General features: G+C 56.5%; 1 protein-coding gene across 40 annotated transcripts in view; it reads left to right on the forward strand.

Annotated features, from left to right (window-relative positions):
• The first annotated feature begins 594 nt into the window (after nucleotides 1-594).
• Nucleotides 595-19,134, forward strand: part of CELF3 (CUGBP Elav-like family member 3) — a 37,945-nt gene continuing 19,405 nt past the window's right edge. For all 40 annotated transcript variants that reach the window (XM_065420098.1, XM_065420117.1, XM_065420092.1 and 37 more), the window contains exons 1-2: nucleotides 595-739; nucleotides 12,136-12,218. In XM_065420098.1, coding sequence (XP_065276170.1) covers nucleotides 595-739; nucleotides 12,136-12,218 — 228 coding nt within the window. The remainder of the gene's footprint in view (nucleotides 740-12,135; nucleotides 12,219-19,134) is intronic.

The following is a 19,134-nucleotide window of genomic DNA, read 5'->3' on the forward strand; positions in this document are numbered from 1 at the left end:
ATCCAGCTTGGAAAAGGGGTGGGGAAAAAGGAGGAGAAAGAAATGAATCAATAATTTTTTTTTTTAAACAACCACCAACAACCACCCAAGAATTTAAACTGGTCTCAACCTCTTCAAGGAAAGTTAATCAATAAACTAATTAACTGCTTTGCAAGCTCTGTAATTAATAGATCAAAAGTATTAGCGCCAGGGCTCTGAAATTGCAAAGAGCTCAGACCAACAGCTCGCTTCCAAGGAGGCAGAATTGCAAGATTCTTTAGAGTTGATTTTTTTTTATTATGATTATTTAATTTTTTTTGCACCAAAAAAAATCAGGATTTTTAATTTTTTTTAAAGGTTAAAAAAAATCAGAGACAACGAGGAGGCGACAGGGAGGAATTTCCCACCCACCCCAAAAAACCACATTTTTTTTTACAGATTTGGGGAATCCTGGTTCAAGCATCCAGAGCCACCAACCAGCCTCTGCTCCCTTTGTTTGGTTCGCTGCTGGGCAGTGTTGGGACCGTAGTTAGGGCTGGGATTGTGTTCTCGCTTCTTCCGCTGGGGCCGGGTAGGCGATTCGAAGCTCGCCCCCAGATTCGCCCCTTTGGACCAATGAAGGAACCCGATGCCATTAAACTTTTCATCGGGCAGATCCCACGGAATTTGGAGGAGAAGGATCTGAAGCCCATCTTCGAGCAATTTGGGAAGATCTACGAGTTGACAGTGATTAAGGATAAATACACGGGCATGCACAAAGGTAAGTGAGCCAGGCCCGGGCTGCTAGAACAATAAAGGAGCTCCCAACAATGGGATGGGGGGGGGAGAGAAAACTGACTATGAAATGACAAAGCAAGAGCAGCCCGAGGAAAAAGGAGACTTGGGGATGTCGGGGGAGATCAGATCAGCTGTGGCCAGGAGGGCAGAGAAAGTGGGGGCCGTGCGAAATGGCCATGCATATTAAAATGTCAGGGCTTAGGGGGGTGGGGGCCAGGCTGTTTGCAGCGAGAGCGAGATGGTAACAGATGGCAGGAGGTACAATCAGATGAGAGGCGTCATGGATAGAGGCCGGGGGTTTGGATGTGCAGTGGGTTTAGGGAGTCGGGTTGGAGGGGGGGAAGGGACAGTTCTTCTCCACCCCACCCTGACTCCAGTGGGGTAGTTTTGCACAGGGGAGAGTCAGGCCCTGTGTGGGTGGGGGGGGTTGTGACCCCATTTCCTTCTGCCCCTGGACACCTTTGAGTCTCCTTTTAGCACAGGGATTGAGTTATCATCTGAGTCCCAAACCCCGTGAATATTTGCCACGGGTGTAACTCTGGGCCCGGGGAAGCAGAGGGAAAACTTGCGAGGTTCTGATCCCAAATCCCCAGGCTGGGCTTTGACAGTTCCCTCCTGATTCCTTTCCTCCTGTATAAACAGAGGGTCTGGCCCCCCGCCCGCCCCCTTCTCGTGATCTTGCCAAATGGCATATCCTTCGCTCCTGCTAAAGGAGGCCTGTCTTCAGCCTGAGGCCTCTAGGTCAGAGCTAAATTTGTCTCTGCTGGTTCATTTCTTGTCTTCTTTTTTAAACACACTTCTCCGTATTAGGGAGGGAGCAAGTGGTCTTTAAAAAGCAGAAGGGGCAGCGTGTGAAATAGGTCCAGGGGCAAATTAAACAAGGGCTCTGGCCAATTTCTTAATTCAAAATAAAGTTAAGAACGGCATCGGTGAAAAATCTGCTCTGGGAATATTCCTGAAAACAAAAGAGAAGGCAGGGCAGGGTTAGCTAAGGAGGCGATTCGCATAAGATCATTTTCTGGAATTTGATAACATTCCACTTTTTACAAGCCCGGAATGAAAGCAATTATGGAAACCCGGCTTTGTTGGAGGGTATTTTGAGCTGGATTCAGCCCTAGGGATGGAGGCTGGCTGGCAAAGGTTAGTCACAGTATAATGTTGGATCGTTTGCTGTTTCAGGGCAGATTTCAAGCAGTGACAAAAAGAGAGGGGATCAAAGTGTAGGAAAACGGGGTTTATTTTACCCCTTTATAAATCAAGTACATTGGCTGATATTTTTGTAAACTGAGGCGAGAAAGTTCCAGCGCGGGTGTAAATCAGGGTAGCGCCGCTGACTTCACTAGATGCTATGCCCATTCAGCTCCGCCGAGAATCTGGCCCTTAGCATATTTTTATAGCTGGTACATGTGGAAAACATCAACAATAACAACCAGGCTCTGACTTCAGAGCCGGCTCTTGGGTCTTCTTATTGCGCTATGGGTTTAAAACTTCAGTTCTAACCCCGAGAGTGAGCGTGGTTATAGGACTGGAAGGCAGGAAGGTTTGAATGTTACAAACAAACCACAGATAAACAATTGCTCGGATTTTCACTAAACCAAGCGGGTCCCCTTAGGTGCGACTAATTATTTTATCAAATACAAATGCAAATGATTTACATGCAAGCCGCAAAACAGAGAATGCTCCAGGACAAGAGTTTTGTGCTTTAAAAACCAGCCAAACCTCCTTACATAACAACGATGTTTAAATTATTCAAGGTGTGAAAGAAGCTTCCATTTCCAGGCAGTCCCAGCGGGGGAAGATGTAGCAGAGTGGAACTGGGCTAATGTGACACAAACTCAGCGTTGATTGTTTTCCCTGGCTCGCCAGCGCAAGTGAAACTCGGGGGGGCTGAGATACACCATTGGGGTTGGCGAAGCTGACAAATTCAGGGAATCAAAATGGAGCGTCTTTGGGAGGAGAGGGAGCCAATGCGAATATGAAGAGTTTCTGACTCCAATCACCGGCACCCTATGGACTAGATCAGTGGTACTCAGAGCTGTTCCGGGGGGGGACATCAACTCATCTAGACATTTGCCTAGTTTTACAACAGGCGACATAATAAGCCCTAGCCAAGTCAGTACCAACTAAAATTTCATACAGACAGTGGCTTGTTTATACTGCTCTGTATTCTCGACCCGGAAATGTAAGTACCGTATTTATATTCCAATTGCTTTATTTTAGAATTCTCTGGTACAAAGGAGAAAGTCAGCCATTGTTGGGTAATAGTGGGGCTGTGACACGCCTGTATTTTTATGCCTGGTTTTGTAAGCAAGTCATTTTTAAGTGAGGTGAAACTTGGGGGTACGCGAGACAAATCAGACCCCGGAAAGGGGTACAGTCGTCTGCAAAGGTTGAGCGCCGCTGGACTAGATCCTTCTTTATTTCCGTAGCAATAACAGCGCTAGGTGCTTTGGGATGAAAGCAAAGTCCATGTCTCCACAGAGTTTACGTCAGCTAAGGGCCCAGTCCAGCACTTCCTGAGATGCCCAGGGGCTAGCCAGCACTGCGCCTGCTAGTCAAGAGTTTGCAGAATCAAAATAATTATAGTCCGGGCGGTTGGGAAGCTTTGCTGTAACCCCAGCTGCTGGGCTGGGCTGCGGTTTTGTTGTCCACGTACATTGAAATGGCCGGGGAAGGGAAGAGAGAAATCCGGCTTTCCAGCGGCAGTGGAATCTGAATGCCCAGCTGAAGCAGTTTTGAGGCTGAACTATAAATGCGTTTGATTATTATTTTTTAACGACCGTTTTTTCGGTACCGCTCCGGATTTAGGGCCAAAAACCCAAGTGGGGGAAACTCAGTTTCTCAAAAGGGGACTTTAAAAAAAAACAGGGAATGATTTTAACCTCCATAAATGCTCATCTCTTCAGAGGACGGAGGGGGGAGGGGCGGCTGGTCAGGCAAAGGGCTGCAAATTGAGTGGATATAAGTTGTCATCGTTAAGGGCTTGACCCAAATGCATGCGTAGGTCCCAGGCCTCAGCATCCTTATACTCCCATTGACTTCAGTGGGTTTTGGCTTGGATACTATTGGCCGGATTACAGGGCAGATTTCCAGTTGCCCAGTACCCACTGCTGGCACCAGCTTTGCCAAAGGGCTCAGCACCCTGACACACTGAGCCGGGCACTGAGGGTTCAATCCTGTGCCATGCTGAACACCCTGACTTCAGGGAGAGCTGAGAGTGCTCAGCACCCACGCTGGATTGGGCCCCGGGTAGAGCGTAGGATAAACCCGGATTCATGCTCTTGGCCTCTACCAGAGCAGGGACCTGGGATTCGGCTGCCGTTGCTGCTGGGAGGAAGTTAGCTCGGGAGCTAAGGCAGCAGGGACCCTCCTTGGCTAGGCCCTGGCAGATCTGCCCTGGGCAGCCCCTGGCTGAAGATACTGTTGTGTGCTGGGGCGTCCAGAGTCCTGTACAGGGCCAGGCTGGGGTCGTTACTGCGGGATAACGAGGTGCGAAGCCCCCTTCCCCTGAACAATCAAGCCTGAGTAGAGAGGGTTTTACCCTCTGCTTGGTCCCACTTGTCAAACCAGGGGCCTGGCCCTTTCCCCTTGGCACGGAGCCATGCCACAGGGCAAGCTCTCCCAGGCCCACACCTCTGGGGGCTCCCATGTAGGAAGGTGATGCAGGCTCTGCACCATCTGGCCAGGGCAGGATCGGGTCCCCCCCCCCTCCCCGCAGAGTTCTGTCTCCACGAGGGGCAACGCTGACCAGCAGCCTGGGAGGTGGTCACCGCCCCTTCCCCGTGCAACCCCTTAATGACCTTCCCCAGAGCAGGACGCACCCAGCCACAGGGCCCAGTCACAGAGCTGGTGGCTCCGTGGCACTGCATGCTCACCGCTGGGCCTGCCCAAGCCCCTAGCTCGACTAGGGCCCAGGTCTTGGGCCAGGCCTGGTGCCCAGGGGTGGATTTCTCTTGTTTCTGTGTACCCTGACCCCAGGGGGGTGGAGGGGCTGGCAGACCCCGGAACCCAGCTCTGGAATCAGGGGCGGGACAGCCTGCCCCGGCTGGGATCCGGGTGTAAATGGCTCGGTGGGCGTTCCGCGCGTTCCCGCTCAGGATAAGAGTCTGCTATCGCGACCCGCCAGGGAGCTTCTTTCTGCTCCAGCAGTGGAGGTGGGGCCCCACTGGTGCTGACGGCCTCTGGGTCCAGCCCCCCTCGTGGTGACCCCTAGGCGACTCGCCCTGTCCCGAGGAGGTTTCTAGTGGGTTGTTAGCAAGACAGGGGGAGGCTTCTGTGGTCCCTGGGCTGGGACACCTCCCTAGGCTAGCCGGTGCAGGAGTGGGGCAGCAGTCCTGGGGCGTTAGGGGCTAAGGCAGCGGCGCTGGGATGCAGGAGGTCTGGCTGCAATGTCTGGCTCTGCCTCCTTGGCCAAGGAACAGGCTCCTCTGGGAGCCACCCACCGATCTCAGAGGGGTGACTTGGGATGCAGGTGTGAGTCGGGGGATTAGGATCCGGCCCGTACTCACCCTGTGCCTCAGTTTCCCCATCTGTACAAGGGGGATACGGCTTCCCTCTAAGGGGGCGGGTGTAAGACTGGATCCAGGGCGGGCTGGGAAGGGCTCACGGGAGGGGAGACTGGGTATCAGATGGCTACAGCTGGGCAGCACAAGCAGGGGATTGGAGCAACACACGCGCACCCCGGTTCCACCCCGGAGCAGGTGAGACTGGTGCACAGGCAGGTTCGGCTCCCCAGCTGGTGTGAACGGGAGTGCAAGGCGATAAGGGGGCAGTGCTGGGGATTGGGCCCCGCCATGTGCCCGGCTTCCATCAGGAGCGGCTGCAAGAGAACCGACTCCTCCGGCTGCTGGCAATGGGGCACCTCCGGGAGGGCCGGCTGGAGCCAAACTGCTTTTCCACCTCACTGCCCTCCGCAGCGCTCTTGCTGGCAGGGAGCGATGGTTAGTCTCCGGACTCTAGCTAGGAAGAAAAAGAGCGTATTTTGCTCATGACTATTTTACAGAGCCGGTCTCCCCAGGCCCTGCCCGAGCGCTATGTGCAGCTCGAGTCAAGGCCACTCACACCCGTGCCAACACACACTCCTGCACCGTGACCCGCACGCTCATCACGTGCGCTGAGCTCGCTAGCAGCTAGTTCAGCGAGAGACTGAGCTGACGGGGGGGAGTGGGAAGAAAGAAGGGAGGTGGCTCTTATAAAAAGAGGGAGTGGGGTCTAGTGGTTACAGCAGGGGACTGGGAATCAGGACTCCTGGGTTCTATTCTTGGATCTGGGGGGACGTCTAGAGCAGAGGCCTGGCAATCAGGAGTTCTGGGTTCTGATTCCAGCTCTGCTGCTTTTGCCCAGCATGACTTTGGGCAAGTCAGGTCCCTTTCTGTGCCTCAGTTTCCCGTTCTGTCACATGAGGATGAGACGAACACCAAATGACTGGGCGAATTAATTCACGTTCCCCAAATGACTTGCAATCCCGGGTCAAAGGGCCGGATTTCCGAGCGACCCTCTCCCGCAGACTTTCAGAAGAGCTCGGGCGTCTAAGCGGCGGGCCAGACTGTCACAAGAGCAAAACTCCGCATGGCAGTGGGAACAACCGGCCGCTGAGCACCCTGGGGAAACCAGCCCTGATTTAGGTGTCCTGGTAACCTGACCCAGCCCACCCAGGCCTGTAACGTCTTTGGGGAGGATTCAGCCCAGATCTACAGGAATAACCCAGGGTCTGGAACCCCGGCCAGCAGGAGAGACTGGAGAAGCTCAGGCTATTGAGTTATCCAAGAGAAGGTGAAGGGGGAGGCGTGATCAGGGTCTGGATGGCTTTTGGAGTAGGCGGCTCGTTAATCTAGCAGCGAAAGGCAACCCCAAAGGGAGCGGCTGGCAGGTGAAGCCAGACAAACAGCCTAGAAATAAGGGGCACAGGGACAGCTCACCTTGGGATGAGGTGGCTTCTCCCACACTGGAAGGCTTTTAACTCAGGCCTGGCTTGCTATCTACTCGCCAAGCTGTAGCTCGACCAGAAGTTATGGGCTTGATCCCAGAGATGCTGGGGGAGGCTCTTTGGCCGGGATTACCCCAGAGATCCGACCAGCTGATCCTAACGGCCCCTGCCTAAAAATCTGTGTTTTTCCCAAGCGATCGGAAAACCTGGGGTTTGTTTAGTAACGTCCGGCTTCCTCCTTTGTGGCGATTCACGCTCGCTGGGCGGGGTAGATATTTTTAGCTTTCTTTTTTTTTTTTCTTTTATTGCCAGTGGAAAATGTTAAGTGGATCAAGCCGGGGTGGAAAGGAGCTTCTGAAAGACATTTGTGTTTACTAGGTGTGTTGCACTGAGCCCGAAGAGCAAGGGGGGAGGGTGTGTGTGTGTGTGTGTGTGCATGTGTGTGTTGGAGAAAGCCGTGTTATTGCCGAGTGAGTTGAACCCGTAGTCAGGGATGACAAGGCCCATTAGCCCACCTGTTGCTGTTCTTTGTTTCTATTCCAGCCCTGCATAGGGGCCCCAATCAAGATTCCCCTATGCTAGGAGCTGAACAGACAGTAAAAGTGGGCAGGCCCTGCCCTTAGTGGCTCTCAGCCCCAGGGCAGGACTGCTGCTTGCCGAACGCGCTGCAGAATGCACGGCTGTCTGGGCTGGTGCACGGCGCGGAACCAGTGGGACAGGCCCAGACATGGAGCCTTGTCTACACCAGGGCAGCGCCATGGCAAGCTTTTCCCTGCCGATATGCTGCTAAGTCCCGCAGAGGGGACATCTGGGGGGCTGAGGCGGGGTTAGCCCATTCTATCCTTGCCGCCACTGCTGGGGCTGCTGGCTCGGGGCCAGAGAGTGGCAGCTGCAGAGGGGGGGTTGTGCTGCAGATGCCTGATCTCAGGAACTGGGCTGAGTCCTGCCAAACTCATTGCATGCAAGCCACCTGATTCTGACAACTCTCAGCGCTTCCTCTGTCCTCCCACCCCCACCCCGGCTTGGCCTGCAGGGGACGTGCCCTGGATCTGCTGCCCTATTCCCAGAACCCAGACAGGTCTCTACCCAGCCCATCACAGGCCTAGAAGCTCCCCTCTGCCCTGGACACACCATCTTCCCTGCCTCCCCAGGAGCTGAGAGGGTTTATCAGAGTTGGATATAATGCAGGACACCCTGTTCTCCATTGAGAGGGGGATTTCATTGCTCTGCCTGCTGGGGGTTCCTGCTGCGTCTCTCCTTGGTGGGAGCCGTGTTCCTCTGGAGGCCGTGCAGATGAGTGGTTAGAGCAGAGGGCCTGGGAGTCAGATCTCCGGGGTTCCACTGTCCCAGCTCTGGAAGGGAAGTGGGGTCTAGTGGTTAAAGCAGGGGAGGGCTGGGTACTGTTTCCAGCCCTTCCACTGACTCATTTTAGTTTTCTTTGCTGTGTAAACAAACTCCTTGACACCTCAGGGCAAGTCATGTCCCAGCTCTGTGCCTCAGTTTCCCCCCCCCCCCATGAAAAGGGCCAGCACTGCAGGGGTCTTGGGAGGATGCAGGCGTACAGAGTGCTATGATATCAACAGGAAGAAGGGGCTAGCACAGGGATTAGCAGGAGGGTCTGGGGCTTGTGACCCCTGTCCCGCACGTCAGCAAGGGGGAGGTGTGCACAGGTGCTGTATTACCCTCATGTCTGCAAGGTGGGTTTGAGACCCGCCATCCCAGATTTCCCCGCCCCAGTCCCGACTGCGCCACTCGCTGTGAGAATCAGGTAGACAGCCAGGCGGGCACAGACATTAATATCCTGCTTGGAAGCGCTAGGACAAAGTGCCAGGTTGGATCGCTGGAGCGGTTGCTGCGGGGGGAGGCTGCACTGGAGAGGGAGGGCTGTCAGGAGTGGGGCTGCGATCTGGGTTGGGGGGGCCCTTGGGCTGATCCTATTTTAATCTCCCCAGCCCCGATCTGCCAGGCCCCAACCCTGCTCTCAGTTAAATCGGGAGTGACTCCAGTGCGCTTCTGATCCACCCAGAGGGACGTCACTGGAATCAGTGGCACCCGGGCCAGACTCTGATCTCAGTTCTGGTGTAAATCCAGAGCGACTCCACTAGAGTCAACGGCGTGGCCCCTTACGCCAGTGGTGTGACCCCGGATTCACAACCGTTGCCGCTCAGCGTAGAATTTGCTCCGGAACTCTGGCGTTTGCTGCTTTCCACTGAAGCCCCGGTCAATGGCAGGAGACCGGCGATCCCCACGGTGGTCCCTGTCTGCCCAAAACATGGGCTCAGCCTCTGAGGTCGCCTTGGACTTTTGGTTCCACTGGGAGTTAAATCAACCTGAAGCTGTCTCTGCTTATCTCCTGGGGGGGCGCAAGGCCCCGTGACTCTGACACTGTGGGACTGGAGGGGGCTGAGTTTGTTGATAGCAGTCTACTTGTTTTCCATTGACAAGTAGAAAGGCCCACAGCTCTGGTAGGGGCAGAGAAGCCAGGGTAATTATAGAGCCTGATGGGCCAGCGGTCGGGGCGAGACCCTAGCCTGGCCTCCCCGCAATGCTGCAGACTCCCTGGGTGAGCTTGGGCAAGTTACATGGCCTTGCCGTGCCTCGGTTTCCCCATCTGTACAATGGGGATAAGAGCCCTGCCCTGGCTCACCGGGGGTGGGGGGCTGTAAGGATAAGTATGGTAAAGACTGGGAGGTGCCCACAGTCTAGGCGGATGGAGCCTGGCACAATCATTCAGTCCCCCCTGGCCTGCAGTATCTTAGCCCCTGGCAGGGAGCCCAGAGAGAGAAATGGCCGAGTTTTCAGCGAGGCTCAGTACCCACAGCCGGGGACAGCTTTTGGGCCCCACACTACAAGAAGGATGTGGAAAAATTGGAAAGAGTCCAGCGGAGGGCAACAAAAATGATTAGGGGGCTGGGGCACATGACTTATGAGGAGAGGCTGAGGGAACTGGGATTGTTTAGTCTGCAGAAGAGAAGAGTGAGGGGGGATTTGATAGCTGCTTTCAACTACCTGAAAGGGGGTTCCAAAGAGGATGGATCTGGACTGTTCTCAGTGGTACCAGATGACAGAACAAGGAGCAATGGTCTCAAGTTGCAGTGGAGGGAGGTTTGGGTTGGATATTAGGAAAAACTTTTTCACTAGGAGGGTGGTGAAGCACTGGAATGGGTTACCTAGGGAGGTGGTGGAATCTCCTTCCTTAGTGGTTTTTAAAGTCAGGCTTGACAAAGCCCTGGCTGGGATGATTTAGTTGGGAATTGGTCCTGCTTTGAGCAGGGGGTTGGACTAGATACCTCCTGAGGTCCCTTCCAACCCTGATATTCTATGATTCTAAGACAGTTAAGTCCAAAGCAGACTGGGGAGAGTTACAAAGGATCTTACAAAACTGGGTGACTGGGCAACAAAATGGCAGATGAAATTCAGTATTGATAAATGCAAAGTAATGCACATTGGAAAACATAATCCCAACGCTACATACAAAATGATGGGGTCTAAATTAGCTGTTACCACTCAAAAAAGAGATCTTGGAGTCATTGTGGATAGTTCTCTGAAAACATCCACTTCAATGTGCAGCAGCAGTCCAAAAAGCTAACAGAAAGTTGGGAATCATTAGGAAAGGGATAGATAATAAGACAGAAAATATCATATTGCCTCTCTGTAAATCCCTGGTACGCCCACATCTTCAATACTGTGTGCAGATGTGGTTGCCCCATCTCAAAAAAGATATATTGGAAAAGGTTCAGAAAAGGGCAACAAAAAAATTATTAGGGGTATGGAACGGCTTCCATATGAGGATAGATTAATAAGACTGGGACTTTTCAGCGTGGAAAAGTGACGACTAAGGGGAGATATGATTGAGGTCTATAAAATCATGACTGGTGTGGAGAAAGTAAATAAGGAAGTGTTATTTATTCCTTCTCATAACACAAGAACTAGGGGTCACCCAATGAAATTAATAGGCAGCAGGTTTAAAACAAACAAAAGTAAGTATTTCTTCACACAACGCACAGTCAACCTGTGGAACTCTTTGCCAGAGGATGTTGTGAAGGCCAAGACTATAACAGGGTTCATAAAAGAACTAGATAAATTCATGGAGAATAGGTCCATTAATGGCTATTAGCCAGGATGGCCAGGGATGGTGTCCCTAGTCTCTGTTTGCCAGAAGCTGGGAATGGGCGACAGGATCACTGGATGATTACCTGTTCTATTCATTCTCTCTGGGGCACCTGGCACTGGCCCCTGTTGGAAGACAGGATACTGGGCTAGATGGACCATTGGTCTGACCCAGTGTGGCCGTTCTTATGTTCTTTGTCTCCTGGTTCTTCAGGTGCCCCCGGCTCACATTTTCAAGTTACCCGCGGTAACCAGGAGAGCTAGAAACTTACAGGGATTTTTGTTTTAAATGAAAGCTAAGATTCTCCTCTAGTCACATGAATCCAGGAGCTGGGCCTTTGAAGGAGAACATCCGCTACTGCGATAGCAGCTGCAGTAGGGTGGAGAGCAAAAGTCGGGATGTTCTCTGTTGTGAAATAAGGGTTAAAAATGGACAGCAGAAGGGTGGTGACTGGGGAAACGTGCTATGTAAGCTCCGTAGGGCAAGCCTGTCTTTCATTTCAAGGCGCCCGAGGAGGGTCCCCCAGACTCTCTAGTATCCGTGTCCGTCGCTTACTGCGCTCTGATGGGCCCCCTGACATCGCTCTGTCTTTTCCGCTTGTCCCTTTCAGTTCCTTCCTCCATCAGCCCCTTGCTCTGTAGCTCTCGGGCCTGTATAGTAGCAGCCCCAGCGAGTCCAGGCCCCATGGCGCCGGGGGCTGTACAAACAGAGTGGGAGGCCGCCCCTGCCCCGGAGAGCTTGCAATCAAAACAAACAAGAACGCGTATTATCCCCTTTGTGCGTATTGAGGCTCAGAGAGACGAAGGCCCAGATCCTCAAAGGGAATTAGGCATCTAACTCCCATGGACACCAATGGGAGTTAGGCACTAATTCCCTTTGTGGATCTGGCCCGAAGAGACTTGCCCAGGGGCATGCAGGAGTCAGTGGCAGAGCTGGGAACTGATCCTAGATCTCCCGAATGTCAGCCTAGTGGCTTATCCCCTTTCTTTCCCCCTTCCCTTCCAACCCCCCCTGGGAAAATCCCACCCCCCGTACCCAGGCAGATGCACTGTACTGAGCCAATCCAAAGGAGGAGACATGGGGCTGGTATGGCCCTTGCCAGCCTCGCTGTCACATTAGGGCTTGGCTCAATCCCAGCCCCCCATCTTCCAGCCTGGGAAGTTGGGTTCACGGTTCCCCCTTTGGCCCATGGGGCTGAGGGAGGAGCCCGGCACCCCCTCGCTACTGTCCCTTTGTCCCAGGAGCCCTTTAAAGTGGGGGGAGGATTGGGGGGATCCGTCGTGTTGGGGGCAGGGATCCGAGGCGCCCGTGACCCTTCCCCTCTGCTTTCTCTCTCCTGCAGGATGCGCGTTCCTGACCTACTGCGCCCGGGAATCGGCCCTCAAGGCGCAGAGCGCGCTGCATGAGCAGAAAACGCTCCCAGGGGTGAGTCCTTGCAGGGCGTTAAAGGAGGGCGGGGAGGGGGAGGGAGTCGGACAGGGGAGTCTCTCTGTTATCTCTGGCTACAGCTGCCCAAACGTCAGCGTGAACCTCCAGCACCGGTTTTATTGTGTGTGTCATGTCCCACCCCCACCCCCAGTTCGTTAGCATTTGCGATAACCAGATGGCCCTCTCCATAAAATCTCCTCGGTGAGCTCCCAGCACGCGCCTGATACGGGTTTGATTGGAGTCTGGGTTGGCGGTTTGGGCCCTGTCACTGGCGTGGGGAGAGGGGAGGGGTCGATTTCCCATGGGGGCACCAGCTCTGCCTGGCTCAGGCGAGGGGGGTGGAGGGAAGGGACCATGGGAGGAGAGGGGGGTGACACCCTCCCGCCCACGGGCGTTGGTCGCCTGCCAGCATCGTCGGAGCTCTGATCATGCCACTGCCTCTCCCCCATATTGCCCTCCGCCCAAGGTGACTCGCTCCCAGCTCCTGAATCTTGACAGAAAGGCAGTTTGGGGCCGGCTCTCTTGCTTTCTTCAAAGGGCTGCGCGTCGCCGGCTGGGAGTTTCAGGGTGCCGGCCGGTGGGTGCTGTCATGGTGCCAGGAGGGCGTCTGTGCCCTGGGGCTCTGACAGTCGGTTTGAATGGGCTTTGGAGCATTTTGGGTGCCGGGTTGGCAGACATAGAGAGCAAAGTCCTGTGTGTGGTCCCAGGCACAGAAGTAGTCCAGGGACCCCCACTTCTAGGGGACAGAGCCCGGTGCTGAAGCCCAACAAACTCATTTCACTCAGGGGCCACCAAACCGCTGACAGCACCGCCAGCTAGTCTGCACGGAGCAGGGCTTTGAACCAGTGACACCTAGCAGTGAAAGCAAACTCCCCCAAGGCCAAGTATAGAACCCAGGAGTCCTGGAGTGTCGCTTCCCTGCCTAGCTGTATCACACTCCTCTTCCAGAGCTGACTGTCCTGACTCCCGGTAGGGGGAGCGGCTTAGTGGGGGGCCACCCCCAGTCCTGAACAGGGACTGGGGGCTCGTGCAGAGACGTAGCCCTTTGCTTGGGCACCTAGCAGTGCAGAGAATTAGCAGGAGGCTGCCCGCAGCTTCCCCCTGCCCTCTGCCAGCTTGGTGCGCCCGGGCCGGGCGAGTCTGGAAATGCGTCAGGATTCTGACTGATGGGAAATTTGCTGCTGATGGACCACACGCAAATGTGCGCCGAGGAGCGGGCTTGGCGGATCTCAATCACTTTAATATGACGGCTGTCAAATGGGAGCTCCACGCCTCCGTGTCCTGTAGCAATACGTGTCCTGTCTTCCCTGCCAAACAGCCCCAGCCTGTAGGACTTGCTGTTTCCCCGGGGTGTCCGGGGAGCGGGTGGGAGGTAAAGACACCGGGGACCTGGCTGATCCACGAAGGAGCCCCCTCAATGGCATCGGTGGTAGAGGAAGGTGCCCCGCACTGCTCAGGATTTCCATTTTTCTGCCTGGTCTCATGCTCCCTCCCGCAGTAACCTTTGGGGCTGCGGCTTGTCCCCCTCCTTCCTCCAGCTCCCTGGGGATCCAATGCTCGGGGGTCCTTGGCAGGGCTGAGCTCTTGGGGGCTCTGGTGGGTCCTTGCAGGAAAGATCTTTAGCCTGGTATCTCTCAGTCTGGATGTCTGGCCCAGGGTGACTCAGATATCGACAGAGTCAGACACCTCAGAGGCCGCGGGGCCTGAATCCCAGACTGCCTGGTGGAAGTCCCCAGGGCCCCGATCCTCAAAGGTCTTGAGGCGTCTAACTCCCCACCACTGCCCCGCATCTGCCACTGATCCTGCCGGCCACCCCCCGGATGCGGTCCCAGGGGCTTTAAGCCGTTGGGGCCCAGACGCCGTCCCTTTGTTAGGGCCTCTGGATGGCAGTTTGGTTCTAAACACCAATGAGGATCTGGGCCTCTCTGGGCCACCACTCCCTTGTGCACAATGGGGGAACAGCCCTTCCCTGCCCCACAGAGCGGCATGAGGATCCGTGCACTAAAGGCTGGGCAAGGTGCCAATATGCCAGGGGTGGGGGCCTGCCAAAGACAGAACTGAGGCCTAGTTTGCCCCAGGGGTTTCGATCCTCTCCTGGGTGTGATGCCGACCCTTCTAGGGACTGCCAACCCTTGGGGAAGCCAGGGAGCCGTATGGGACCCTCCCCAGCCCCAGGCAGGCGGTGAGCAGAGCCCCGACTTCCTTTGGACCCCCCGATGGTGAAGGGGCTTGGCCTGTCTACAGCCGGGTCCAGGACCTCAGCTGTGCAGGCCGCGTTGCCTTGGCTTATTGATGGAAAGTCACAAAGGCCGAAGGTCTCCCCCCGCCCTGGAGGCCTGACCCCCCAGTCTGGCTCCCTATGTCCAGGAGGGGGGCGGTTTCCATACAGAGCGTGACTTGAGATTTCCTCCCTTCCGTGAATGGGGGGCGGTGAACCGGGGACCCCAGCCCTGCCCGGGAGCAACGCCCTGCAGGGGGGACTAGCAGGGAAGCAGGAGCTGGCTGAGGAAGTGCCCGGGATGCCCAGGGCGCAGCCGGGGAAGGTCTCCCGTCCCTCGGAGAACAACAAGGGCAAATAATAACGCCCCTCCGTGCCTCCGGGTGGGAAAAACAAGCCTGATGGACCCACGGCGCCAGGCTGGGAGGAGCGAGGCTGCCTGGCATCTCCATAGCAACCCTCGCGGGCATCTCCCACCAAGCCACCAGCTCCACCAGAGGCGGATTTGCTCCCTCCACATCTTCCCACCCCATTGTGCCACGCTCGAAAGAGAGGGCAACATCTCCTGCTTGTCCTCCCCCTGTCCACTAGCTTCCCCTCATCCCCCCCGCCGCACAAACACAGAATCCAAGTGTATTTTGCCTGGGGAGGGAGGGGGCCAGATACTTTGTTTCTTGCCTCCTCCCTTCTGAATGTTGGGAGCAGATGCTGCAGAGCGGGGGCTTTGTCTCCGGAGATTCCCTTTATTCTGTTTTTTCCGCCCCCTTTCGCCACCTGCTTTTCTTCCCCGGCCCTTTATGTGCTGGTGGATTGCCGCGTGCGCCTGTGTCTGATTGGGATTGGAGTGTGTAGCCATGGAGCTGGGAGTGCAGCCTTCGGGTGTGTGTTTCCCTGTGTGTGTGTGTGTGACTGTGTGTGTCAGGCATGGACACGGTTCTCTGTAGCTTTTAGCCGTTATAACACACTTTAAGTCAACACTGCCCTGCCCCGTGTGTTAGCACCTGTGCAAAATAGGCATGAAACGCCATGTGTTACACCCATTTGGGGTAAGTGGCCGGACCTGGTGCAGGGCTATGGGGAATCAAGGCACGTGGCATGCGATCGCATGCGTGTTTTTAGCGTGTGTGCGTCTTTTGCCTACATCTTACAGCTGCTCCGTGTGTGTGTGCGTCTGTGTTTTCTGTGTCTGGCGGGGATTGGATTCTCAGGGTGCGTCTGTTAGCCCGGGGCGCTGGGTGTGTCTCGGTGAACGTGGGGGGGTTTTAGTGCGTAGCATTGCTAGCAGGTGTGCGTACAGAACCCTGGGGTGACTGTGTGTCACGGTTGGGTCCCCGCTGGGCTGACCCACAGGCAATGGGAGTTGTTACCCCCCCAGCTATGCAGCTTGCTCTTAGCGCTAGCTCAGGCCCTGGTGTTTCAGCCGAGATGGTGACCATCACAGGGTGCTCCCCTTGAATCATAGAATATTGTGGTGCATCTGTGGCCGTTCTCCCGCTGCAGGGCGTGATCCCCAGGGAGCAGCCCCCACAACGTAGGGTCCCTGAGGGAGGGAGAGATATGGTGGGTTTTTAATCCCCCCCCCAGACACTGGCATCTTGGCTCTGCACTGTGCCCCCCTTTGCCCTCTTGTGCCATCATTTCGAGTGTGCAAAGGGGGTGTAAAGCAGTGCCCAGCCCAAATGCCCCTCCCCCGCACATTGGGAGCAACGGGACACCTGCTTTGCACAGGTGTGAATGATGACCCCAGAGGCGAGACAGACCCTGGAGTCACTGCTCGTCTCTAGACCCCAAGTTCTAGGCTCCATGCACCAGGCTTCTGGGTCGCTCTCCCCCTGCAGACCTCAGCTTATTGTGGGGGAGGGGAGGGAGGCCAAGACCCTGGCGAGGGGGGTTGTGAAATACCAAGTGGGGAGGAATCCAGGACAATGATAGGGATCAAGGTGGCATCTGCATACTGTGCTTAGAGCCCCCACCCCCCACACACACCCCGCTCTAACCACTAGACACCTCTCCCTTCCCATGGCTGGGAAGAGAACCCAGGAGTCCGGACTCCCAGATCCCCACTCTAACCATTAGATGCCATTCACCTGCCAGAAATAGGAGTAGAACCCAGGAGTCCTGGCTCCCGTTCCCTCCATCTGTAATTCCTCGACCTCACTCCACTCCCAGAGCTGGGGACAGAACCCGGGAGTCCAGCCTCCCAGCCCCCCTGCTTTACCGACTAGACCCTACACCCCTCCCAGAGCTAGAGATAGAACCCTGGCGTCCTGGCTCCCAACCCCCCCACCCCCGGCATTCCCCACCTTCACCACTAGACTCCACTCCACTCCCCTCCCAGAGCTGGAGACGGAACCCAGGAGTCCTGCCTCCCAGACCCTCCCCCCTGCCCTCTAACCCACAGGATCCCAGTGGGGCATCTGCCACACTTTTCCCTAGTAAAGGCTGTGTGTGTGTCCATTTGCAGGGGTCTGCTCTGCTGTTTCCCCCCCGCCCCTCTTCCATCCCCCACCCCTTCTCCATCCTGTCCCTTTCCCCATCGCTCCAGCTTTGTTGTTCCTGTCTCGCTCTCTGTCTCTTGGGTTGATTTAAAGGAGCTCCCCCCCACCCTTGGCCCGGCAGCTGTTGCCCGGGCAGGTCAGGGTGCCTGGCGCCGCCCCCTCTCCCAGGGCAGGTGGTCCCGGGTCTGGGTGTCATAGGTGAGAGGCTGTGTGCTGGCTGGGGGAGGAAGGGCTTGAATTTTCAGTCCTTGCAGGGGGGTCTCTATAACCACTATGTGTGCCAGCAAGCTGTGCCCGTGTAAGGATGCACATGCATGCAGGGGTACATGTATGACCATTTGCACCTGTATGCGTGTGGGGTGTGGGGATGTGTATGCAGGTGCCTGGTCGCGTGTGCAGCACACGTGTGCAAAGGGATGCTGCGTGCCTTTGCGCCTGCGTACGAGCGGAGGCGCGTGCTGGCACCTGCAGAGCATGTGTGTGTCTGTGAGGGAGGGCACGTGCACGCGTGTGCGTTTGTGGGAGGGCAGGAGAGGCGTGTGCATGTGCCGGGGGAGGCGTGTGCGTTTGCACATGCGGGCAAGCGGATGGAACCCTCCAGGGCCGAGCTCTGGGGACCAGGAGCGTCCTGCTGAGTCTTTCCACTCGAGTTTGCTGGGTCTCAGCCCACATCATAGCTGGAGGGTCCACATCTCCCGAGCCCACCTGGGCACTGACTGGCCCCCTGGTTGGCATCCCTGCCTGAGAGACTGCCATATCCTGGTGCCACCTGCTAGGCAGCGCCCTGGCTCAGCTGAGCCGTGGGTGGCAGATGTGCCCGTCACCGCAGCCTATGGGAGCGGTGGGTGAAGGGACCCGGCACGGGCAGGTTCCCTTTTGTTTGGAGAGGCTGCGGGTGCCCGGCTGGGTTATAAATAGCCCCTTCTGTTCCTGGCGGGGCGTGGACACCAGGAGCCCGGTAGCTAGGTAACCAGCAGGCAGATAATGACTCGTTGCCAGGTAAACATGGGCTGCGGGGCAGGTGCACCGGGGACAGGGGGCGGCTGAGCTAACAAAGCCCAGGGCCTTTCGGGGGGGAACTCGCCCGCAACATCTGGGAGCAGCGACGCCAGCCAGTCTGTGCGTGTGTCTGGGGCCAGGTCTGCTTCTCGAGTGGCCGCCGAGGGGGGAGGGCTGGCGGCCGCGGGGGGCCCTGTGCCCGGGCGGAGGTACATGGCGGTCTCATTTGAGCACGTTCCACTCCCAGGATTCTTGACTCCCAGCTCCCCTTGCTCTAACCACTGGATCCCACTCCCCCATCAGAGCTGGGAATAGAACCCCGGAGTCCTGGCTCCCAGCCCCCTGCTCTAGGATATGTACAGGGATCTGTAACTCCCACGATCACTGGTTCTGGGCTCCTTCACTCTAATGGGGAACAGGGGGCTCTGCTCCCCTCCCCCACAGCCAAGCTGGGGGGGCAGCAGATGACCCCCTTATTAGGGGGAAATTGGGCCAGGGAGAGGGGGCAGCTCTGACCCCCTCCCCAACAGCCTGACCCTGCTGACCTCTGACCCCAGAAGCTTCTGGGGGCCCCAAGTCCCAAAATATCCTGCACCCCAGATGCCCTCCCACTCCCTAACATGCCCCCCTAGCCTTCACTCCTCACATCTTCTCCCCGTGCAACCCCTGAGCCCCCCCACCTGGCCAGCCCCCACTCGGCTCAGAGTCCCCTTCCCACCACAGCTCTGTGGGATCCGGGGTGGGAGGCAGCTCCCAGCACGGCTGGCTTGTGATGGGGGGAGCCATGGGACCTTAACTCACGCCCATTCCTACCTCCCACCCAGCTGGCCCCCTCCCCGGCTATGCGATGGGGGCTGGGGCCACGTGGGCTCGTTCCTGGCTCTGTTTCCACTAATGCACTGGCTGGTGGTGTGCTGCACTGGGGTTTTCCCGATGGCCAATTCCTGTAACCAGCGCATGCCCCCTCCCTGCCCTGGTGCAAGTCAGGATTGAGGGGCACTGTCAGAGCTGGGTGGGTGGGGTGCCCAGGGCTGGGATAGCAGGGGGCTGCGGGTCGGGATTGAGGGGCACCAGCAGAGCTGGGGGAGGGGAAGCCTAGGGCTGGGATAGGAGGGGGCTGCGGGTCGGGATTGAGGGTCACCGACAGAGCTGCGGGGGGGCAGGGCTGGGATAGGAGGGGGCTGCGGGTCGGGATTGA

This window comes from Emys orbicularis, chromosome 20, assembly GCF_028017835.1.
Source record: "Emys orbicularis isolate rEmyOrb1 chromosome 20, rEmyOrb1.hap1, whole genome shotgun sequence".
Lineage (NCBI taxonomy): Eukaryota > Metazoa > Chordata > Testudines > Emydidae > Emys > Emys orbicularis.